General features: G+C 39.4%; 1 protein-coding gene and 1 non-coding gene across 2 annotated transcripts in view; both read left to right on the forward strand.

Moving 5' to 3' along the window:
• Window positions 1–25,827, forward strand: part of RGS22 (regulator of G protein signaling 22) — a 144,223-nt gene that overhangs the window by 107,199 nt on the left and 11,197 nt on the right. The window contains exons 18-23 of the mRNA XM_062189865.1: window positions 164–326; window positions 5,533–5,691; window positions 10,263–10,331; window positions 12,497–12,658; window positions 17,070–17,249; window positions 21,240–21,398. Coding sequence (XP_062045849.1) covers window positions 164–326; window positions 5,533–5,691; window positions 10,263–10,331; window positions 12,497–12,658; window positions 17,070–17,249; window positions 21,240–21,398 — 892 coding nt within the window. The remainder of the gene's footprint in view (window positions 1–163; window positions 327–5,532; window positions 5,692–10,262; window positions 10,332–12,496; window positions 12,659–17,069; window positions 17,250–21,239; window positions 21,399–25,827) is intronic.
• On the forward strand, window positions 15,035–15,195 carry LOC133758985 (U1 spliceosomal RNA). Its single transcript, XR_009865878.1, has one exon. It is a non-coding gene; the product is annotated as a U1 spliceosomal RNA (small nuclear RNA).

Raw genomic sequence — 25,827 nt, forward strand, 5'->3', positions numbered from 1 at the left:
GGATCAGAGACACAGAATTGAATCCTTTGGTTCCACGATCTAATCGCTTGTGCTAACTTTTCAAGACAGCCTAGTTCTGTGAAAACAACAACTTGTTTAGTGTTTATTAGAATTTAGAGAAATAAATAAGAAAAGCAGTACTTTGTTTTTGTTTTCATCCTAGCATGGACCTCATGTGCTGGACAGACATTGAAGAGTTCCGAAGAATAACTTACAGTGATCAGACTCAAAGGGAGGCAAAATCTATATATATTAAAAACAAATACCTTAACAAAAAATATTTCTTTGGACCCAACAGTCCAGCTTCTGTATATCAGCAGAACCAGGTATCAACATATAAACCTATTTTTCACTTTGAAGTATTAAAATTTTGAAATCTTTCTTTTTGCCACTAACCTGAAAATCTCCTTTGTTCTTTTTAAATTTTGTTTGTTTTGCTTTTATGACTTAAATATTAGGTAATTCTGATATATTTTTAGATATTCATAAGTATTTGTAAATTAAAACATCTTTAAATTTCACTCATGTATTATATACATGTGTTGGTCATTAAAAAGTAATTTATAGGATAAAAATAACTTTTATTTATCCAGATCCTTATTATGGACAAGGCTCAGAAATTTGTGGGTGTAATCACAACTTCGTGTCTGCTGTACTTGCATTAGTTGTTCATTAATTCAACAAATGAGTACAAGAGATAAGCCAGACACTGTTCTAGATACTCAGGATGAAATGGGGACAAGATGGACAATGTCGCCGCACCTTTCCAACAAGCAGGAAAGCAGCCATTCTCAGCCATTAAGCCTAATGTCTCCCTCTTTTCTGTTTCTGTCTTAATTAATATTACTCCAAACATAACTGATCTTTGAAAATACTGTCAATAATTGTCCCCCAAACCTATTTTTATTGACCAGGAACATACTAGTTTTACCCTTTTGCTGTACTAAATCACAACTCATTCTGGTCCCTTGCCTGCACCACTCAGCCACGACTGTGTGGCTGTCACACAGTCACACTAATAACAATAGTGTCATTAGATTTACAGAGAAAAAAATAGATGGGGATTTAGCAATGGGGTTGAGTGTTCATATAATACTTTTATCTCATAAAGTATCTTCATCTGTATGCTTTTGAAGGATAAAGTATTATAATTATTTAGTTTGAAGTTTGTTAGTACAATATTACTGCCTGAAGATCAAATATACAGCATATGATTTTTAATAGTTATAAAGAATGGATATCTTTATGGCATATATTTATAAAATTTAAATTTCAGGTTAATGGTAAATTTAGTAAATTATAGAAAAATTCAGAGTTGTTCACAATTAGCAACAAACTGAATTAAACAGCTGGGTCTTGGGTATAGCACGAACATTCCTCAACACAATCAAGGCAATTTATGACAAACCCATGGCCAGCATCATATTAAATGGGGAAAAGTTGGAAACATTCCCACTAAAGTCAGGAACCAGACAAGGATGCCCACTCTCACCATTACTATTCAGTATAGTCCTGGAAGTTTTAGCCAGAGCCATTAGGCAAAAAAATGAAATCAGAGGGGTGGATACAAATTGGGAAAGAGGAAGTTAAACTATCTCTATTAGCAGATGACATGATTCTATATATATGGGATCCAAAAGACTCCACTAAGAAACTATTGGAACCATAAAAGAGTCTGATAAAGTGGAAGGATATAAAATTAACACACAAAAATCAATAGCCTTTGTATACACAGACAATGCCAAGGCTGAGAAAGAACTTCTAAGATCAATCCCATTCACAATAGCTACCAAAGCCTTGGAATAAGTTTAACCAAGGATGTCAAAAATTTCTATGATGAAAATTACAAAAAATTAAAGAAAGAAATAGAAGAAGACAAAAAAAAATGGAAAAACCTTTCATGTTCATGGATTGGAAGAATCACTATCATCAAAATGTCCACACTACCAAAAGCAATTTACAGATTCAATGCAATTCCAATCAGAATACCAAAAAAATGAGGCTGAAATTCATATGGAAACACAAGAGACCCCAAATAGCTAAAGCAATCTTATATAACAAAAACAAAGCTGGAGGCATCACAATACCAGATTTCAAGATATATTACAGGGCAGTTATAATCAAAACAGCCTGGTACTGGCATAAAAACAGATGGATAGACCAATGGAACAGAACAGAAACTCCAGAAATCAATCCATGCATCAACATCCAACTTATCTTTGACAGAGGAGCTAAAATTGACATACTACAGTGCAGTTATAATCAAAACAGTTTGGTACTGGCACAAAAACAGATGGATAGACCGATGGAACAGAATAGAAACTCCAGAAATCAACCAAGCATCTACAACCTAAATCAATCCCTGGAGCAAGGACAGTCTCTTCAACAAATGATGCTGGGGAAACTGGATCTCTGCGTGCAGAAGTATGAAGCAGGACCCCTACATTACACCTTACACAAAAATCCATTCAATATGGATCAAAGACCTAAATCTATGATCTGATGCCATCAAATTATTAGAGAACATTGGGGAAAGCCTGCAAGACATTGGCATAGGCAAATGTTTTTGAAAGAGTTCCTAGAAAAGACTTCAGAAGCACAGTCAATCAAAGCCAAAATTGACACACGGGATTACATCAAATTGAGAAGCTCTATACTGCAAAAGAAACATTCAGCAAAGAGGCAACTGATAGCATGGGAGAAAATAGTTGCAAACTATGCAACTGATAAAGGATTAATATCCAGAATCTATAAAGAGCTCAAGAAACTCAACAACAACAAAACAAGCAATGCAGTCAAGATATGAGCAAAGGACTTAAATAGGCATTTTTTTTCAAGACAGGAAATTCATATGGCCAACAGACACAAGAAAAAATGTTCAGGATCACTAGCCATCAGGGAAATGCAAAGTGAAACCACAATGGGGTTTCACCCTACCCCAGTTAGAATGGCTTTCATACAGAAATCAACAAGCAACAAATGCTGGTGAGGTACCCTAATCCACTGCTGGTAGGAATGTAAACTGGCACAGCCACTGTGGAAGACTATATGGAGATACCTCAGAAATCTGAATATAGACCTAACCGTATTCAGACCTACCATCTGAATATAGACCCAGCCATCCCACTTCTGGGAATTTGCCCAAAGGAAATGAAATCAGTGTATGAAAGAGTTATCTGTTACCCCCAACACAGGTTGGGAGAAAAAATGCTCAAATCACAATAGCTGTGATACGGAATCAAACAAGATGTCTGTTTACTGAAGATTGGATAAAGAAGTTATGGTGTATGTGCACCATGGAATACCACACAGTGGTTTAAAAAAAAAAAAAAAAGAATGAAATCCTGTCATTTGCAGCAAAATGGAGGCAACTGAAAACCACTATACTTAGTGAAATAAGCCAGTCCCCAAAAGACAAATAGCATATGTTCTCCCTGATCTGTGGCAACTAATAGAGTACCAAGAAGGTAATCTGTCGAAGTGATATTGATATTGACACTTTGAGATGTGATGATTTTGAACAGCCCTTGTCTTGACTATTGAGGAACAGATTTTAATTTTTCCATACTATTTGATGAACTCATTACTTATTGTAGGGTTAATTGTATGGGTATAAAGTTAATTGAAAATAGATCTTTATATAAAATAAAGACGGGGCTACGAGAAAGAAGAGGAAGAAGTGTGGGAGTGTGGGCAGGAGGAAGTGTAGGGTGAGAAGAATTACTGTGTTTCTAAATTTGTATATATGAAATGCATTGAAGTTTATATACCTTAAATAAGAGGTTTCTTAAAAAAAAAAAAAAGCTAGGTCTTTTGGAAGCGAATGTGGGGAAATAAGGGAAAGTCTTTAGGAATAAGAGAAGAAATTCTAGAATTAAGCAACTTTGTCAAAACTGCCTTGCTTTTAGGTCCCTAAGATATAAACCTGGGACATGTTAACAAAAGTGGTTGTATAACTCAATCAGCACAAGTATGAACTAGACACATGGAAAGCATTTGGTTTCTGTCTGGCTTCTGTTGCATTGTGTGAGGTTTCATAGTATCTGATGCTACTGTGTGAATCTTCCATGGTAGATACAACGTGCTGAGAACGTGAAAGTCACCCATTGTGTCAGAACTGATAGTTGTGGTTACTACAAAGGACTTTGTCCAACGATCCTGCTTAATCATTGTCTTTACTTTTTTATGTACTTAGTTTTTACTTAAGGATATCCACACCATATTTATTTATTTATTTTAAAGATGTATTTATTTGTTTGCAAGGCAGAGGTACAGAGACAAAGAGTCAGAACCAGAGAGAGAAGTCTTCTGTCCTCTGGTTCACTCCCCAAGGCTGAGCCAGGCCAAAGCTAGGAGCCGGGAGCTTCATCCTGGTCTCCCACGTGGATGCAGGGGCCCAAGCATTTGGTCCATCATCCACTGCTTCCCCAGGCACATTAGCAGAGAGCTGGGGCAATGGAACAGCCAGGACTTGAACCAGTGCCCAAATGGCATGCTGGTGTCACAGGCTGAAGCTTTACCCTCTACACCACAGCACCGGCCCCCACATTTATTTCTGTAGTGATTGTGCTAGTCTGATTTCTGTTTGCTGTCTGAGTAGCAGGGTAATCTTTTTTTTTTTTTTTAACAAAAGCAATATTTGCTATTATTTGATTAATATGATCAAAATAGAGTTATGAAGAGGAGTTCTCTTGTATTTTTACATAAAGCTATTTTTAGTAATATTTTATTAATATTATCGATCAAAGGAGGACTAAGAAGAAGGTGGTTGTTCAGTGAGTAATCCAGAAATTTTGAGTGATGTGCAACACAATAGGTAGAAAATAGAATAATTTCTAGCATAATAATTTTGTAGAAGATTTGGCCCATAAAGAAATGGTGTTTTTTTAAGTGGTGCTACCTGTGCAAGTTAGTGACTATTTTCTGTAAAATATGACTTTTCTGTACTTCCTACTGCTTCTGTTCTCTTCTTAGAAGTTTTTGGAACAGCCCTCTATTGCTACCACTACTGTCATCTGCCATCTCCAACCCAGTGTTTTTGGTAACATAATACCTGAATCAAGGTTGTCTCTTAATTAGCTAGTTAGTAAATGCCTCATCTACAAAATCCAGTACTTCCTCAAACAGGTCAGTTTGACTAAAATCACAGACTCTTAGGCTGTTTGCAAACTTAGAAAGAGAACTCAGAAAACTAAGACTAGTGCCTTCATGTTTCAGTTGAAGAAACTAAATCAGTGGAATAAAAAAATGCTGTTGCTTATGGTCATGCAGGATAAACATCCCTCTTTTATGTTCTTTTTGATATGTCCTATGCCAGCAAAATCATACATATACAGCAACCACCATATAAGCTGCAGTTCTCTGTTTGATGTTAGGGGAGTTGTCTTTCATTAATACATATGGTATAATGAAAATTGTGGCACCTGTCATGTGTACAGCAAACGGTTTGGAGTAAATGAATTAATGACTGTTAGTGCTTCTTCAACGAAGCACAAGTTTGTAGTTTCTGTTTCATTTTTATTTATTTATTAGATAATGCATTTAACTGGAGGTTGGGGGAAGATTCTCCATGACCAGCTTGATGCATCTGTTCTTGTTGAAATTCAGAAGCATGTCCTAAATAGGCTAGAAAATGTGTGGTTGCCATTGTTTCTTGCAAGTGAACAGTTTGCAGCACGTCAAAAGATAAAGGTATGTAAGATACTATAATTTTTTGGAGAGCAATTGACAGTATCTATCAAAATGAATGTTTTGAAGTACATACCTGTTGACCCAGCCTTTGTACTTTGCTGTATGGTTACTAAAAGCGTGGAGTCAGGGGCCGGCATTGTAGAGTAGTGGGTTAAGTCACTGCTTCTGTTCCCAGCATGCCATATTGGAGGTCCAGTTCAAGTCCCAAATGCTCTGTTCTAGTCCAGCTTCCTGTTAATGTGTCTGGGAAGGCAGCAGAAGATAACCCAAGTACCTGGGCCCTTGCCACTCATGTGGGAGACCAGGATGGAGTTGTGGGCTGTTGGCTTTGGCCTGGGTGAACCCCAGCTGTTACAGCCATTTGGGGAGTGAACAAATACATGTTAGAGGTCTTTCAAACATTCTCCCTCCCTCCTTCCTTCCTTCCCTTACCCCCACACCCCCACACACATGTGCTCTTGCTTTTGCTCTTTGTCAGTCTGCCTTATAATAAATAAATGAATAAATCTTTATAAAGGAAACCATGGGGACTGGCAACATGGTACAGTGCTTTAAGCCGTTGCCTACAACACCAGCATCCTATGTCAGAGCACTGATTTGAGTTCCAGATGCTCCACTCCTGATCCAGTTCCCACTAATGCTCCTGGGAAAACAGTAGAAGATGGCCTAAAGTACTTGAGTCCCTGCCTCCCATGTGGGAAACCTGGAAGCTGCTGTCTCCTGGCTTCTACCTGGGCCAGCCCTGGCTGCTGTGGCCATTTGGGAAGTGAACCATCAGATGGAAGATCCCTTTCTCTCTCTCTCTCTCACTCTGCCTTTCAAAGAAATAAAGTTGACCTTTAAAAATTTTTTTAAAGAAGAAAATCATTTAGGAAGGGAGAAAGGGAATATCATTATGTTCTTAGAACTGAATCTATAAATCACATTGAATCTGTTAAAAAAAAAACTAAGTAAAAATTAAAATAAAAATTTTTAAAAAGCATGGAATTAAATTTTCCAAATTCTTTATAATTTATTTATTTATATGAAAGGCAGAGTTGACAGAGATTGAGAGAAAGAGAAAGAGAGAGAGAGAGAGAGAGAGAGATCTTCCATCTGTTCACTCCCCAGATGGCTGTAATGGTCAGAGCTGGGCCGGTCTGTGGCCAGGAGCCAGGAGCTTCCTCTGGGTCTCCCATGTGGATGCAGGGGCCCAAGTTCTTAGGCCATCTGCAGATGCTTTCCAGGTGCATTAGCAGGGCACAGAATCAGAAGTGGAGCAGCTGAGACTTAAACTAGCACCTGTAAGGGATGCTGGCACATCACAGGTGGCGGCTTTACCTACTACACCACAACACCAGCCCCAAACTTTCCAAATTCTAATCTCACCACTCCCACATGTTAATTGTACCACCTTCCAGTTTCATAATTTGAAAAATAAGACTAATAACAGTCATTGCTATTTGTTGTGAAAATGGCATGAAATTAATGTTTGTTTAGTTTTTTAGCATGGGGCTTGCACACAGCAAATGCTCAAATGTTATCTATTAAAGTGGTTGTCTTTTAAAAAAAGATTTATTTATTTACTTATTTATTTGAGAGAGAATTACAGAGAGAGAGAGAGGAAGAGACAAAGAGAAAGAAGTCTTCCATCTGCTGGTTTGCTCCTGAAATGGCCAGAATGGCCGGAGCTGAGCTGATCCAAAGCCAAGAGCCAGCAACTTCTTCCTGGTCTCCCATGTGGGTGCAGGGGCCCAAGCACGTTCTCAAGCCATAAGCAGAGAGCTGGATCACAAGAGGAGCGACTGGGACACGAACTGGTACCCATTTAGGATGCTGGCACCACAGGGGGAAGCTTAACCTATTACACCACAGCAGCAGCCCCCAAAATGGTGTTATTTTTAATATTACTAAGTATTAACATAAATGGCTAATAATATACAAGGACATTCACTGCATATAATATGGGGGAATAAATAAGTGATAATTCCATACTATAGAAAACCATGCAGATTTCCATATAAAATTGGATTAAAATATAAAAATGAAATTTCCACATGTACTGATACAAAAGATTTTATTTATTGAATGAAGCAAGCAGGATGCAGAACAATATACGGAAGATAATCCCACCATTTTTAGTTATATCTCCTTATAGTTGCGTATCTATCTGTCTGTCTACCTCTTTATCCACTCATCCATCCTTCTCTCTGCTCATCTGTCTTTTGTTTGTGTTTAAGGAAAGAGGTATAATAGAACCTGCCTCCTGGGAATGGATTTGAGGTGTGAAAAGGATTTACTTTGTAAAATGGGTGTGTGATTTTCTTTTGTTTTAATTTTATATGAACCAAGTATTAGTTTTAATAATTTAAAATGTCACTAGCATGGCTGAGAACAGGCAAACTTGATCTTTATAAAAAAAAATAACATAAGGGTCAGAAGACACGTCATTCTGGACTTCAATATACCAAGACGTATTCCATTAATATGCTCAAGAAGAGCATGAAAAACTTCCCCCTATATTATATTCAGTTTGTCAGACATTTGAGGCCAACTTGTCTTGTAATATCCTTAGTCTTTTGAGCTGAGCAGCATATGTTAGTAAAACACAGTCCAGTGCAGAAGACAACATTTATAGGATGGAGAAGAGCCAACTTGGTTTAGGCACAAAGTTCTTGGAAATAAACTCTGGGAAAACTCAAATTCCCCCATTCCCTTTCTTCAGCAGAACTCCAGTTCTCTGTCCTCAGCCAAGTAAAAGGACAATTGGCTCACTATTATTCTTCACCACATTTCTTATTATGTTTGCCACAGTGATTTTTATTGTAACTTACAGTCATTTCCTTAGCATTCTTTGGGTGGCCAGCAAAATCAACTGCTTCTGGCAACCTTAGGCCAAAGAGTGAGCATTTATTATAAAAACCATTCTGGGGCATCTCACCCCCTTAGGGGAAGAGTTGACACCCAAGCGTTAGAAAAGATGCATGCCAGAACAGCCCTGGAGACCCAGTGAGAATTCTCAGAGCTTTGCTCTCTGTTGTGGCTGTCAGAGACGGAGCCCCAGTGATCCTGCTCCTTGGTTCTCAGGAGCAGTTCTGGGGTCTCCCTGCTACTGACATGGAGGTAGGAACACACAGCAGAGATCTGGCAGGAGTAGCTCCAAAGAAAGGGAAGTGGTTACGAGCAGGCAGTAGCTCCTGAAACACAGTTATCCCTCGGTATCTGAAGGGCCTGGGTTCTAGGACCACCCCCAACAGGTAGCAGGATCTGTGGATGCTGAAAGATGTCAAATTTACATGTATGCTATTCATGTCTTCCCAAGTAGGTGTACTTTAAATCATCCCTAGACTACCTACAATAGTTAATACAGTGTAAATGCCATGGAACTCGTTGTTATACTCTATTGTTTAGAGACGAATAAAAGTCTGTAAGTATTCAAAACAGACACAGTGTTTTTCCTGCTGAATATTTTTGGTCTACAGTTGGTTGGATGTGCAGGGATGGAACCTGAGGATCCTAAGGGCCAGCTTTACTGTGTTACCCTCTGTGCTGAAAGTTAACTTCTTACTCTTTTAAAATTTGTTTTGGAAGCATGTGGCCAGAAAGTAACACAAAAATCTGTGAAAACCATAATTATCTGTCCAGGTTCAGTTCCCATGTGAATATAGGTGAAACTGGCTTCTGGGGCCGGCACTTTGGTGTAGCAGGTAAAGCCACTGCCTGCCTGCATCCCATATGGGCGCCAGTTTGAGTCCCAGCTGCTCCACTTCCGATCCAGCTCTCTACCCTCCCTGGGAGGGCAGTGGAAAATGGCCCAAATCCTTGGGCCCCTGAACCCACATGGGAGACCTGAAGGAGGCTCCTTGCTCCTGACTTCTGATCAGTGAAGCTCTGGCCATTGAGGCCATCTGGGGAGTAAACCAGCGGATGGAAGACTTCTCTCTGTAACTCTGCCTTTCAATAAATAAATAAATCTTTAAAAAAAGAAAGAAAGAAAGAAAGAAGCTTCTGCATTTGGGACAATACAGTCAGGCATTGTCTCAATTTTACAAATGAGGAAGCTCTTAGAGAATTTGAGTCACTCACCCACAGACCTGACTGCGGAGCTTCTATCCCTGTCCCTATTCGGATCTTCTTTCTCCTGAACTGCATTCTGTCTTATTCAAGCTGACCTTCCCCTCACTAAACAAGTTTTTTTGTAGACTTATTTTGCTTGAAAAGCAGAGAGGCAGAGACAGGGAGAGACACAGAGAGATCTCCCCTCCTCAGATTCACTCCCCCAAATGCACGTAGCAGCTGAGACTGGGCCACACCAAAGCCAGGGGCTGAGAACTCAGTCCAGGTTTCCTTACGTGATAGCAAGGGCCCGACTACTTGAACCATCACCTGCAACCTCCCAAGGTGTGCATTAGCAAGAAGCTGGAGTGGGGAGCAGAGCTGGGACTCAAACCCCAGCAAGCGACCCAAGTGGTGCCTTAACCACTGTGCCAATGCCCACCCCTACCCCATTTTTAAAAGATATTAAATGAGTAAATAATTAAAACCTTAACCATTCTGGGTAAATAGAATAAGATAATTGCTTTTGCTTTTAGATACAGATGAAAGACATAGCAGAAGAGCTTTTACTGCAGAAGCATGAAAGGAAAATCGGGGTCTGGAAGGCAAGTAATTGCTCTATTCTTCCTTTTATGAGTTTCATTTGTCGAAGTATTATTTTTCCTAACCTTTCTTTTGCCAAGAGTTTCTTTTTGCACAGCGCCGTGGACACTGCTTTCTAAACCATGAGCTGACCACCAATTCTGTTCTTAATTAGCAAGTGGGACTGGGGGGAAAGTGTGACTGTACCAGAGCTCTGTTTGTGGAGAAGAATTTGACCTGCTCACACTTAAGAATGCATGATTGGCCTTTAAGTAAATAGATATTTCTTGATGCTGCTTGTGATGGTTTGTTGAGATAAGCTGCTCCTTCCAGCATAAGGTAGTTTATTGTTGAGAGTGGAGTATGCCAGCAGAATGAGTGGCATGCTGCAGAACCAGCAGAATCACTCTTCTTACATTATCCCCTTACATTTTTGCTTCAGTGAACTGATATAACTATCATTTGGGTGATTAGTAAAGCCACAGTAACATGATCCCTTACTAGGAATTACCTGTTTTTTTTTCCTACCAAGCAAACCTTGTAGGAGCCTACAAGTTTGTGTGTCCTTACGCTTCTGCAGGCCGTGAAAGAATGTCAAACTGGCAAACTAAGATAAAAATGTGTTTGAATGTTAGAGGAGTGTGCCTGTCTACCTGTTAGGATGTCCTTGTCTACATTGTCCTCTTGAAAGGAAATACAATTTTTAAATGTTTGTCTTTTGCTATTTTTTTACTGAAATACTAAGTAGACTGGGCTTATATAATGATCATTATATATTATTTTCTATTTAAATTACAGGTTTTAGTTAAATTACTAAGTTTTAGTTTCTGAAGAAGTAGATCTTAAAGCATTATTTGTTGAGTGGCTTTTATGTAAACACTCGAAGTACATAGTTGTTTGTTCTATTTATAGGGCTGTAATTTTAATATGTCCCATATGCTGAGAGCCTCAACTTTTTGTCCAGAGAGCATGACATGTGCCTCACTAACACAGTGGTAGACATCTCTTCATTATCTGGGTTAGCAGCATCCGCCTTCACCCAGACTGCCGGAGGTGACCTTCATGCTTCAGTTTCCAACTCAGGCTCTATCCTTAAAGCCCTTCCACACACAGGCTTTACCTTTCTGGGCTGGATTAGTTGCTCCTTCCATGTTCCTATGGCACTTTTTAAATAACACTGAATCCCTTCCATTAATGATCACATTTGATTTAAGGAATTTATTTTATGCATCGTCAGTAATGGATATTTTTCTTGTATTTTAATTGTTAATATTATTCCTAAGCCCATATCTGTATACTAAAATCAGCTGTGGGGACCCTCAATAAAACTAAAATATGTTCAGTAAATTCAATAAAATCCATTTCCTATGCTTTTTCATATTACGGGGTTACAGAAGTTGAGTATGTGGTTTTAAATAGTTAAAGTAAAAAAGTGAATACTTCTGTTTCAAAAGTATGAAGATATAAAATAAAATTAAAATATCTTTAAGCATTACTAAAACACCATGGGTACTTCTCACTTGTATGTTATGTAAGTAAATCATTAAGAGAAATTGTATTATTTTTAAATATGTTAGTAATCTTTTTAACTAGTAATCATAATCATAATTTCTATTAAATTATTTAACATTTAAATGTCTCTCCTAAAAATAATCTTTCCAGTATAGAATTATAGTGAAGGCTAAGTAAATTTTCTATTTTCACTATTGAATTAGATTTTATTTTTTTCTTTAAAAGCTGCTTCTACTTTTTAAAAGGCAGAAGAATTATATGTATATATTAATACATTCTATATGTAATAATAATAATGTAATATATGATCATAGCATGATGATTCTTTTGTTCAGTTTAAGAACAAAAATCATTTTGTGCACCAAAAAGTAGTTTTTTACCCAATTCTAAACTGTAGTGACTGTTAACATTCTTACATAATGCAGATACATGTTCTTAATTGTCCAGTCATTTCTCTTACTCTCTACTTTTAAAAAAAAAGTTGCCATAAAAATAAAAAGAAGACAAAAGAAGATAAATACAATAGGGAAAATTGCCAAATTCTGTTATATCCATCCCACAAATTTCAACAGCTAAAATTAATGGCGATAGAAATTGGTAATTTTTAGCCTAATGAATGACTTTATTATTACTTTTTAGAACAACGCTAATTTTATGTGTTCTCTGTCTTGGACAGCCTGTGGAGAGTAAATGGATATCTTCATCTTGTGAAATAATTGCCTTTCGTAAAGCATTATTAAATCCAGTTACTGCCAAACAGTTTCAACATTTTGTGGCTCTAAAAGGAGATTTATTGGGAAATGGGGTACTTTTTTGGCAAGAAGTACAAAAATTCAAGGTACTGTATTGGAAGCTGGAGAAAAGCACCTCTTTTTGAGAAGGAAATTCATGAACACTATCAAGCCTTAACTATAAGTTTATGAACTTACATATAAGAAGTTCCAGTATTGCCATCTTCTTCATACCAATGTGTAAACATTGAAGTGATTCTTGTGCAATGCTTAGATACATTTAATATTATAAGGGAAGAGGACGAGAGATCCCTGAAATGATAGTATTAGGTTTTAAGGTAATAACACGTATTATGATCTAATGAGAACCCTACTGAAGAGAGTCGTATTTCTTATGTATTACATGTATTATACACATTTTTTTCTGAAGATACTGATATTTGGTATATACAGAGAATCAAGATCTCTTTATAAGAATTCTTCTTAACCATGTTTGTAGCAATAGTAATCAAAGATACTAGATTATAGATAAATAAACCAGCAGATTGAGAAAGACGATTTTTCATCCTAAAGAATGGAAAAATTCTTTTAAAATGTATGTATTATGTGTTTTCATTTTATTTGAAAGGCATAGAGACAGAGACAAACAGAGACCTTCCATCTGCTGGTTCCCTCCCCAAATGTGTACAACAGCGTGAGCTGGGCCAGGCTGAAGGCAGGAGCCAGGAACTCAACAATCCAGCTCCCCTGTAGGGATAATAGGGACCCAAGTACTTGAGCCATCACTTGCTACCTCCCAGGCTGCACGTTTTGCAGAAAGCTGGAACTGGAAGCAGGGTTGGGACTCACACAGTCAATTCTTGGTTTTATGATTGTTTCTCCTTCAAAGCTGCACTTGAGCTCCGTTTTAATATCTTTTCCAGAGTATTGCAGGAAGGTCTTAAAATACTAAGTAGCTGTATTTTTTTTAAAGATTTATTTTTATTTATTTGAAAGAGTTACAGAGAGAGGTAGAGCCAGAGAGAAAGAGAGAGAGAGAGAGAGAGAGAGAGAGAGAGAGAGAGAAAGAGAGAGAGGTCTTCCATCCACTGGTTCACTCCCCAAATGACCACAATGGCCAGAGCTGAACTGATCCAAAGCCAGAAGCCTGGAGCTTCTTCCAGGTCTCCCATGTGGGTACAGGGGCCCAAGGACTTGGACCATCTTCTGCTGCCTTCCCAGGCCATAGCAGAGAGCTGGATCAGAAGTAGAGCAGTCGGGACTCAAACCGGCGCCCATATGGGATACCTGCACTGCAGGTCGCAGCTTTAACCTGCTGCGCCACAGCACCAGTCCCAGGTAGCTGTATTTTCAAAATATGCTGCACAACTAAAGATTGTGCTATAGGAGTATATTTGCTCAATAAGCATTTATTAAGTAACACATGTTCTAGGCATTATGCTGGATTGTAGGAATAAAAATGTGAATACAACATGTTGCCTTCCTCCAGGGAGGGAGGGATCTAGCAGAAGAATATTATGCAATATATTCGTTCTGATTCGTGTGCTGACTAGGTGTAGTTTTTGCACAGAGTGGAGAATCACGGGGGTGGGGTAAACAGAAGGCCAGGGAGGCTTCAGCACAAGCGGTGATGTTTGCCTTCATCAGGTCTTGAGTGAGTTTGCCAGATGCAGCATATTCCACCTGGCAAAGTCTTAATGAGTCTTCCGTGGCTTCCTCTCTTTAAGGGCTTACCTTCTGCCCAATACTGTCCTAATGCCTTTCTTTACTATTTGTTAAGATTTATTTATTTATTTGGAAGAGTTACAGAGAGACAAGGAGAGACAGAGAGACAGTTCTTTCATCCGCTTATTCACTCCCCAAATGGCCTCAGTGGCAACGGCTGGACCAGGCTGAAGCCAGGAGCCTGGAGCATCTTCCAGGTCTCCCATGTGGGTGCAGGGCCCAAGGACTTGGGCCATCTTCTGTTGCTTTTCCCAGGCGCATTAGCAGGGAGCTGGATAGGAAGTGGAGCGGCCAGCGCCCATATATTATGCCAGCACTGCAGACGGCCGCTTAACGTGCTACACCACTGCACCAGCTCCTGTCCCAGTGCTTTTCATCCACGAGTATTTGTTGAGCATCTCACAAAGACAAGGCTAACTCCTGGGGATACGACTATGATCAAGGCAGTGCCATGGGAGGAACAATGAGCAATAGACAAGGAAGTCACAAGGATGTGATTAGCGTGAAGGCGGAGGGAGCACAAATAGTAGGGCATCTCTTGAGGCTTGAGGAAATCACAGGAAGTTTATTAGTGCCAAGTATGCTGAAGCAGAGACCTTACTACTAAGAAAGAATGAGCTAGGCTAATGGTACATTAGGGCAGAACAATTTTTTAAAAAATTAATCAGGATTATATCCCTTCACTCAAAATTAAAGCTGCATCAGTTTACAATATTTTTTAATTTCACAGCTTATGTTCCTAATTATAGAACAGGTTCATACTTACCTGGCAGGGGTGACACCATGATCACGAAGGTGGTTTTCCCACGGCAAGGCTCATCCATGCACTGCGGATGTGCTGACCCTTGCCATTTGCCCACGTGGGGGAAACTCGCCTGCATAATTTGTGGCAGTGGGTGACTACATTTGCACTCTCCCCTAATTAAAAAAAATAGGCTTACCAATAATTATATAAGATAATCTCACTAATAATGGCAAAAATGCACATTTAGTAACACATGGAACACAGGTGGTATAAATGAGCTTTTTCTGAAGTGATGCTAAATTGAATAAGAAGTGCTACCTGTTGCATAGTGTAAGATTTATCTTAAGCTTTCTTCACATATAACTATACCGAACAATATATAAAGTTTTACATAGCAGGAATGAGAATTTTTCTTTCTTTAACAGTATTCTTAAGACAGCTAATACAATACCCAGCATGCACTGGGTACTTAATAGATATTTAGTCATTTCTGGCCTAGAGTTAGAAGTTTCCAGATTTGTTTGCTTTCTAGTTATTTAGGAAACAACATCTTTAGTAGAGAGATGCCATAATTCAACCTAAGTTACCTCCTTATTTACTAAAATAAAGAAAATAGTAACTGTACATTTGTGACTTTAAAACTGGATCATTTTGCCGGCGCTGTGGCTCCACAGGCTAATCCTCTGCCTTGTGGTGCCGGCACACCGGGTTCTAGTCCCGGTCAGGGTGCCAGATTCTGTCCCGGTTGCCCCTCTTCCAGTCCAGCTCTCTGCTGTGGCCTGGGAGTGCAGTGGAGGATGGCCCAAGTCCTTAGGCCCTGTGCCCCATGGGAGACCAGGATAAGCACCTGGCTCCTGGCTTCAGATCAGCACGGTGCGCCGCCCACAGTGTGCCAGCCACGGCGGCCATTGGAGAGTGAACCAACGGCAAAGGAAGACCTTTCTCTCTGTCTGTCTCTCTCTCTCTGTCCACTCTGCCTGTCAAAAATAATAATAATAATAATAAAAACTTGATCATTTTAATATATAGTCATTATTTTTATCCAAAAAATTATTTTTGTTATTAAACTTTGTAGTACAAACCTGAAAAACAAGCAGAAAACTGGCAGTAAACCACAGGAAGTCTCTGCTCCCCAGGGAGGATGCAGAACAACACTAATAAATTAAATGCCAACCTGAACGCCATAGGTAGGAATCTGTCAAGAAGGGGAAAGGTACACAGTAAAGCCATAAACTCTGGACAGCCACACTGGCTAGCACTTGACTGTTTATGTCATTATAAACTATTCCAAGACAATTCAGTCTTCCCCAACAACAACCAACAAAGTGGATCAGAGGACGCCCCTGGCAGTCACCACTGTGTACTCATTTTCAAGTTCTTCATAAAGAGGACTATGTCTCGGGGTAATTGGAACAATATAGAGATTCAAAGATGTATAATGACACACCTTTTTACCAGCATGCCTGCTTGTGTTGCTCAGCTTTCTGAGTCTAAATCAACTTGCTGTTGAACTTAACATCTGGACAAGAAACCCTCTGCATCCACCCACAGTCTGAGCTGGGTGTCTGTTCTGGTGTTCTGCTAGGACCCTGCCCTTGGCATACCCCTGTCATAACATTTATTAACTCTCCAGAATTGGAGTAGCATGTTTTCACTGGTCTCCTCCAATAGAGATTGAATCCTTAAGGGCAGGGACTGTGTCTTAAAGGCTCTACTTGGTGTCCGGCAGATAGCAGGCACTCAATGTGCAGTTGTTAAATGAGTCAAAGAAGATGCTAAAGCTATTCCTTTGCAGAGGGCAACCAGTGGTCAGGATTAAACGACATCTGGTTACAGAAGATTCGTATGTCAAAGTCTTAGACTTCTCAAATCCAAGAGAAAGAAAATCTCTGATTTTTAAGGATAGCCTTGACATGTCCTAGTGAGAGCCCTCTTGACCTGCAGTTAACATGTGTGTAGCAATTGAAGTACATGTTAACACTACTCCACAAACCGTTCTCGTCATATGTAGATCACGTGTTGTTCTGTCGTTCCTCCTCCTCCTTCAGGACTTGTGCCATTCTCACTGTGCTGAGTCCATAATCCAGAAGAAGATCACAACTATAATCAACTGCTTTATTAACTCCAGTATTCCTCCAGCTTTACAAATTGACATTCCAGTAGAGCAAGCCCAGAAGATCATTGAACATAGGAAGGAGTTGGGACTGTATGTGTTTAGAGAGGCCCAGGTAAGAGATCATGGCATATGGCTTGGCATATTTTAAAATAGATTCACAATCTAGATAGTCTTTCGAAGCTTTTGCATTATTCATATTTGGCAAAGTTCCAATAGTCCCAATACTGGAATTTATGTAATGTAAACAATCTTTGCATATGCCACCAAAATGTAAGAAACTAGTAACCTGTGTGCTATTTTGTTTATGGCAATATGCAGCAAATAAATTCTACACTTCGACTTTCCATGGTTACCATTTTTTGTTTCTAACCTATAAAACTCCAACTAATTCCTCCTTCCTTTCCCACCATTCGTTTTTCTATTTTAAAATCTGCTACCACAAAAAATGTATAAAATATGTGTGTTCTAAGATTTGTATATTTTCAAAGATTGGATATTCACATAGCTCATAAAATAAGTGAGAGGAGATTTAAGTACCCAACCAACATAAAGTACACAAACTCATGAAAGGAAAATCATGCCTGTTAACCTGCTCAAGTTACTTCTTTCTAAGATAAATAATAGAAAACATTGACTTGGTGAACATAATTTATTTGCATTTTGAAAAGCCTTTTAGTGATGTTGTTCCTAAAAAATGATTAAGAAAAATAAATTATAATAGGGGTAATAAGGAAGGCCTTGTCATGAATTAAGTGACATGAAACAGAGATTTAGGGTACGATTGCCCTTAGGCATGGAAAAAGACCATTATTCCTTAACATTCATTCGTGAGCCAACTGTGTTCTAAGTCCTCTGTGGAAATGAAAGTAGACTCTCAATCCAAATTATGCATTAAAAAGGCAAAAATATGGAGGAGTGATTGAGGATGTGCTAGAGAAAGAGAATACGGTGCCAACATTGTAGCATCTGTTCATGAAAAGATCTCAGAGACCACTTAGCCTAGCCTAGGTCTGCTCAGTAAATGAGACCAGAGCTTGCCCATTTATATCAAAGACGTTGAGCCTTAGAGTGAATGTCAAGAGCTGCTGATACTGGTTGGTTCCTACACACTTGCAGGGATTAGAGCCAATGAATTTTATTGGAGTTCTCTAGTCAAAAACTTCTACCTGATTTCCTCAAACCAAGACCCAGATAAATCTTCTATGTGGACCTTGGAGTATCTAAAATTGAGAATTTGAATTTGGGGCCTCATTCCCTGAGTCTGTTACTCCTCCTGTTTGCTAAGGTAGCTCAGAGAATGGTGTCCTCTCCTATCCAGGTATACAAGCAAAAGAGCTGAGTGCCATGCTCAAGTCTTTACCCCGTATCTAACCAGTCCCCAAAACTTACCCATCTGCCTCCTTGTTGCCTGTCATTCTACTCACTTGTCCCCCACTCCACGCCCTGACCTTACTTCAGATCTACAGTATGTCTCACATTCGTTACCAGAACTCCTTGTCTGTGGGCTCTCTCCAAACCAGCTGATGGCAGACAGAACAATCTTTTTCAAATTGTATGTTGATTATGTCAATGTTCTGCCTGAAATGTTTCCTTTAAAAAAAAAATTTATTTTATTTCTTTGAAAGACAGAGCCGGCGCCGTGGCTCACTTGGCTAATCCTCCGCCTGCGGCGCCAGCATCCCACATGGGCACCGGGTTCTAGTCACGGCTGCTCCTCTTCCAGTCCAGCTCTCTGCTGTGGCCCAGGAAGGCAGTGGAGGATGGCCCAAGTACTTGGGCGCCTGCACCCGCTTGGGAGACCAGGAGGAAGCACCTGGCTCCTGGCTTCGGATCTGTGCAGCACGCCAGCCATAGCGGCCATTTGGGGAGTGAACCAATGAAAGGAAGACCTTTTCTCTCTGTCTCTCTCTCTCTCTCACTGTCTATCTGTCAAATAAATAAGTAAATAAATAAAAAAGAGTTACAGTGAGAGAGAGAGAGAAAGGGTCTCCTGTCCTCTGGTTCACTCCCCAAATGGCTGCAATGGCCAGAGCTGAGCCAATTCGAAGCCAGGAGCCAGGAGCTTCTTCTGGGTCTCCCACGTGGGTGCAGGGGCCCAGTGACTTAGGCCATCCTCTGCTGCTTTCCCAGGCGCAGTAGAAGGGAGCTGGATGGGGAGTGGAGCAGCCGGGACTTGAATCCATGTCCATATGGGATGCTGGCACTGCAGGCTGGGGCTTTAACCCACTGTGCCACAGCGCCAGCTCCTGAAAAGTTTCAGCTGCTCCACACTTCCCTCAGCGTGAAGTCTGCATACCCGCATATCGTGTCTCTCCTATGACTCTCCCCTAGCCTTTCTGAAGGATTTGTGGTTCAATAAATGGTCCTTACTATTTTCCCTCTTGAACGTCTGCAGTAACCACCCTTCTCCCTTGTATTTGTCACTGTCCCAACACTTAGTACACTAAATCCAAAGTGAATATCCTCATTTCTGACGTTACCATTGGACCATAGGCTGATTGAAAGCAGAGGATGTCTCTTGTGGGCATTTCTGAAACACATGAATGAATGATGTCCTGGCAGAGGAGAGTAATGTCAGACTGGAGATGACAGGAAGACTGAGCAGAGGGGCCGGCCAGCCCACAGCTCACCCTCACGCAGGACCCTCACGCTTTACAGCCTGGGAAGGTCTCTGGCTAAGGGCAGCAGGCTGTCCCAGCTCCGCCCAGTAAGGCAAATGACCTGCCTGGGAAAGCCCGCCGTACCCAGCCCATCCTAAGGGTCCTGCACGTGCTGTAGAAGCCTCTCGGACTGATCTCCTGCACTGTGACCTCGCGCTGTCCTGCCGGCGGCTCCCTTGCAGTGCAGGCAGGACGTGGATCCTCACGTGCTCTGCCTGCCTGCTCTGCTGAATTTCTGGAGTCCAGCGGGCTTTCCCAGGCAAGACATTTGCCTTACTGGGCGGAGCTGGGACAGTCTGCTGCCCTTAGCCAGAGACCTTCCCAGGCTGTAAAGTGTCCCGCGTGAGGGTGAGCTGTGTGCTGGCCGGCCCCTCTGCTCAGTCTTGCTGTCATCTCCAGTCTGACATTACTCTCTTCTGCCAGGACAGATTATACCTTCATACGGCCTATAGAATTAAGTAACAAAACTATGTTAGAAGGAATAAGTGATTGTAGCATTACTATTGACATTCATGTATGAAAAGAATAATGAAATATACCCCCATTCTGGACTTCGTTGCTTGCTGTAGCATTTACTTTTTAGAAATTCCTTTTTTTCCCCCCCTCAACAGTTGGCTTGGAGCCTAATGGGATGGTTCATTTTTCTCCAGGGCATTAGGTAAAGGCCATTCCTAGCACTAAGATGTTGGACTTGATCTGATGTGGCAAGCCTTACCTTCTTGGAAGTAATGTAGGTCTCTGGAACTAATGGAAAAACTTGGCAGGAGAATTAGAGCAACTATTCTTATCTCTATAAATATCACAATTAATCACTTAATGTAAAGTGTCCTCATAGAAAGCATTTGTCCAGGATACCATTCTGCTTTTTAAAATGTTACTTTTCTTGCTCTCACATAAAAGGGAGATTATATCATTTAAAAGTTACTTGAGATTTATTCTCAGATCTGCAGCTTTGTTTAAGAGCTTTTCCAGAGGCAAAATGGTATTTCCTTTCTCTAAAAGAAAGAAAAAGGGGTTGGGGTGGGGTGGGGGGTTCCCCGTGATGAACTGAATATTTGGAATACTTGCATAAAGCAGCAGAGTGTGTGGCAGATCAACTAGTGTATGTTTTAAAAGAAAACATAAATTTCTTATTTAAAAAGACCTAATGGATTCTTTATTAATACAATCAATTGGTTAGGGAAACATAAAGAATAAAGTGACTTTTAAGTGTATTTAGTGTATTTTTTTTTTAAAGAAAGGTTTCTTATTGGTAATAAAAAGCATTGATGATAAGCATATGCTGAGCTAAACTGTACCAAGAAGTCTGGAGACAATAAGTTAGAGGAAACATGGTGTATATTAAAGATAGAATAGTTAATCCATTATTATGGTGAATTAGAGTTTAAATCGGTACATTTGTATAAAATTGTAATCTGAGACATACTTTGTTTTTTATACAGATGACAATTTTTGGAGTTCTGTTTAAATTTTGGCCTCAGTTCTGTGAGTTTAGGAGGAACTTAACTGATGAAAAAATTATGAGTGTTTTAGAGAGAAGACAAGAATATAATAAGCAGAAAAAGAAATTGTCAGCCATAGAAGATGAAAAATTTGGAAAGGTGAGACCAGAGTCATTTGGGTTTGAATGTGACTTTTAAAAAGTGTGGGATATGTGTGAATTTATAGAAAGATTTGAGCTGGGGAAATAAACAGAGGGGTTGTGGAATTCAGATTTGAGTGGCTTTTAAGCCTTCACTTGGAACTTTCAGACTTGTTTTTGAATTCCCCAGAAGACATCCCTTCTTTGGGAAGGCTTCCTTGATACTCCTAGGCAATGTTAGCAGCTTGCATCCCCTGCAGCGTTCCTCTCTCTCCTAGAACACACTCTGTGTTGTCCTGTAATAAAGTTTTCCCTTGTGTTGTCTTGGCTGAGGTAGTCAAAAATAGTCTATGCCTTATTCACCCATATTTCATAAGCACTTATGCTAATGTTCAGTCAGTGCCCAACTACTAATCATTGTTTCTTGAGTAAATAGGAATTAATGAGCTAATATTACATGCTTGAAGAGTAATTTTTAAGTATTAAAATTACAGAATGGTACATCACCGTGAAGTTGGTAAGTATGAGCCACAAGTTGGCTGGTGTTATCCATCCATTCATCTGTCTTTCCATATGTTTATCTGTATCTTTTAAGTAAGAAAGGGTAATTGCTGCCAGGTGAAATATTTCATCTTATGTATTAGCTTATGCTTATTCTATTTTTAAAGGAAATTTAAAAGATACCAAGGTGTTATGATAAACACTCACATTTGCACAGATTAATATTTCATATCACTTTTTGTTTCCTTAAATAAAATTTTACAGATAGAGTAAAATTCCTTAATCCCAGTTCTGCATTCTATATCATCTCTATACTTAAGAGCCACTGTTGAGTTTGGGAGATATTTTTTTAGCTCTTTTATTTTCTTATAAACCAATAGTCAGACTCATTTACTGGGTTAGTAATTCACACATGAAAAGCACCACACTTAGTTGGACTGTTTTACCAGCATCTAACCTCTCTTTATCTGAGAGAAGATTTAGTCCCATTTTTACTAAAGTTTCCATTAGGGTTAATACATTATTTTTCCGTGTTAACATTTGTTGCGGTATAGCCAAATTTGTGCTTAGAGAATTATGTTCATTGTGATGGTTGGGCTGAACCACATAAGGGGAAATCTGAAGACGCTGGACTTGATTGGTGTCTTAAATGCTTAGCATGTTGCTCTTGCAGCTCTTTCAGAAGATTGTTGTATCCATGTGTACTCATTCCTAATGAATGTTGTATATATTTTAATATACTTGAATATTAGTCTGCTGGGGCTGCCATAACAAAATAACCCTATTCAGCATGGCATAAACCACTGAAACTTATTTCTCATGGTTTTAGAAGTCAGAGATTTCAGATCAAGGTGCCAGCCAATGAGCTTCCTGGAGAGGGCTCTCTTCCTAGCACCGTAGAAAGCCAGCCCTCTTGCCGTGCCCTTACAGGGCCAGGAAAGGGGGCGTTCTGCGGCCTGTAAGGCCACAGTTAGCGCCCTGTCGTGATGACCTTATTTTTCCTAATTACCTCCTGAAGACGCTATCTCCAGACACCGTCCCACTTGGGCGTCAGGGCTTCAGTACGTGAACCCGGGTCGAGGGTGGGGGAGTGGGGACACGGCTGCGTTTGCTTGTTGGGCAGCATGTCTTTCTCTGTCTTGCTTTTTAAACTCAGCTTTACTTCATTTAATTCTACTTGCACTGTGACACTTAGATCTAATTTGTTCCATTTAATTGTTGTATCCCGTTCTAGTATGTGAATAGCACTGTTGTATAGAACAGCTTCTTTACTGTTGAGTTCCCCCCGGCCCAGGTTTCACCTTTCCAAACTGCAGTTTGGAAAGCATTCCTGTACATGTCCCCATATTCACATGAACAAATTTTTTAAAAAAATTTAGTTTTTCCAGGTGCTGCAACGTTTTTCCTGTGAATGGATCAGTTTATATTACTCCCAGCAGTATATGAGAATACTGCTTTTTCCATTTGGTAGTCCCTGTCTGGTGTATTCAGATTTATTCATCTATATTTCATATCAGTTTTTGCCAGTTTGATGATTAAAATGGGACTTCATCATGCTAATGAATTTTTAGTAAGAGCAGCTCTTCATGTATTTACTGATTATACAGATTTCCTACTCTAGTAATGGCCTGTTGAGTTCTTTTGCTCCATTTGGGGATGTGGAATATTTGCCTTTACCTAGTTTTTTATTTTTAATGAAGCCTGGATATAAATTCCTGTTTGCTATAAATATCATAAAGATCTTCACAGAGTCCATTGTTCCTTTTTTTTCACTACTGCCAGCGATGTATAAGAGCTGAAGTTACTCCTTATCCTCGCCAACACTTAGTATTGTGGATAGGTAGTTTATTTTGTTGTTCTTAGATGCTTATTTGCCATTTTTGTATCATCTTTAGTAAAATACATCTTTTGCTCATTTTTTAAAAATCAGGTTGTTGGTTGTTATTGAATTTTTGTAATCCTTCCTTTGTATCTTGTGGATCCATATCATTTATCAGGTAGAAATGGTTTTAAATATTCTCTGATTCCACCTATGGCCTGTGAGTCTTTCACCAATCAGATGAATCTCATGTGAGTCTGCTAATGTGGCTTTAAAGGCTCTCAACAGAGCTTCCCATCCTAGTCTTTTTCTCTCTTCTTTTATCAATTTTATTGATTGTCCACTGCATATAGTGCCTATTCTAGGTGCTAGGCATGAATATAGTTTATATACAGTATAAAGGTGTAGACACACAAACACACTTAACTGTAAGCTACATAAACCAAAATAATTTCAGATCACAGAAAATGAGCAATTAATTATTTTGAAAGAAGAGAGGAAAGACCAATTTGAGTTAGTCTTAAAAAGTGAGGTGTTTAGCAAATGGTTCTAAGTATATATTTATTGGATGGGTGGATATAGAAGTGAGGAAGACATAAAGTTCTTTTAGTGTTCCCCAAGCTCCACAGGAGAGCTTCACTGCCTTCCTAGTATCAAGTATTTTTCTGTTTGCTAAGATACGTGGTAAATATAATATCTGAAAGTTGGAATGTATAACTTGACAACGGTAGAGAAATCTTAAATTGCTACTTCAGAAAATTCTGGAGGTGCGCTTATATAGTCCATGTTGTACTTTGGTTGTGGAATTGCAAAAGCCTTTGATTTGTCTTCCCATATCTGACAACTACTAACTGGTAACTGCTAACAGAGTCAGGTTCAGATCTTGACTATTGAAAAACAACATATTGTGTAGAATAAATAATCCTTTAGGGGGAAAAAGGGAATTCTTTTGAGTAATCTTATTAACAATAAACATTATTATTAATTATTAGTAAATACAACTTTCACACATGCATTTATTTTAACATGGAAGATATAAGGAAGACCAATATAGTAGCAGATGTTTCTTTCAAAATTCTATTGTTAGTAAAGGCAGATGAGAAAATGCTGAAAAAATAAACATAAGAAGCCATGATTTTTCTTATAATATAAAAATGTGTGCTCCTAGAGACATCTCTTACTGTGAAAAGCATTGTACTTTCCTGGGTAACCATGGGCCTATCTCTTAACTCTGTGTATCTCAATTTCATCTATCAACTGTTGGTAACTATTAAACTTGCGTGTTTTTGGAGAGATTAACTTGATGTGTATATAAAACATATGCATAAGCTGTTCCATCATATACTTGTAGGATATTATTCGGTCATTTGCTCTGAGATAGGATAGCATAGTGGATATAGGAAAACAGCCTCAAGTCAGACTATCTGCTTTTGAAGCCTGACCTTATATCAGTTGGCTGCATTAGGTAAACCACTCACTTCCCTAGACTTTTTCTCTTTTTTCAGGAAAATGGAGATAGTGAAAGAACTTAGGTTATGGTATAGAATTAAGAAAGGTCTATGAGGCATAATGCTTACCAGAAAGCAAATGTTAGTATTCATAGTATCTCATTAACTATCTTCCATAACAAAACCAATAATATCAAATATAGCTCCCATTTTTAAATTTGTTTCAGGAAATCAAATGGAACTAGGTAGTCTATGGAAAGTTATAATAGGAGAAAGAATCTCATGAAAAAGTTTCATTTAGGTTTATAAAATTTAGTTTAATAACAGGTACTTAAAATTGGGGGAAACTGACAGACTGGAGGGAAGGGGCAAAGAAGGAAAAGAGGGAGAAGGAGAGTGTAAGAGAGAGAGAGGGAGTGAGAGAGAGAGAGATCAAGAGACAGAGAGATTGAGAGAGAGACACAGAGCCACGTGTTCAGGAACAGGTCCTCTTAAAACTTTGTAGAAGTAGCCGACGCCGTGGCTTAACAGGCTAATCCTCCGCCTTGCGGTGCCGGCACATCGGGTTCTAGTCCCGGTTGCCCCTCATCCAGGCCAGCTCTCTGCTATGGCCCAGGAGTGCAGTGGAGGATGGCCCAAGTCCTTGGGCCCTGCACCCGCAAGGGAGACCAGGAGAAGCA

This window comes from Lepus europaeus, chromosome 4 (assembly GCF_033115175.1).
Source record: "Lepus europaeus isolate LE1 chromosome 4, mLepTim1.pri, whole genome shotgun sequence".
Taxonomy (NCBI): domain Eukaryota; kingdom Metazoa; phylum Chordata; class Mammalia; order Lagomorpha; family Leporidae; genus Lepus; species Lepus europaeus.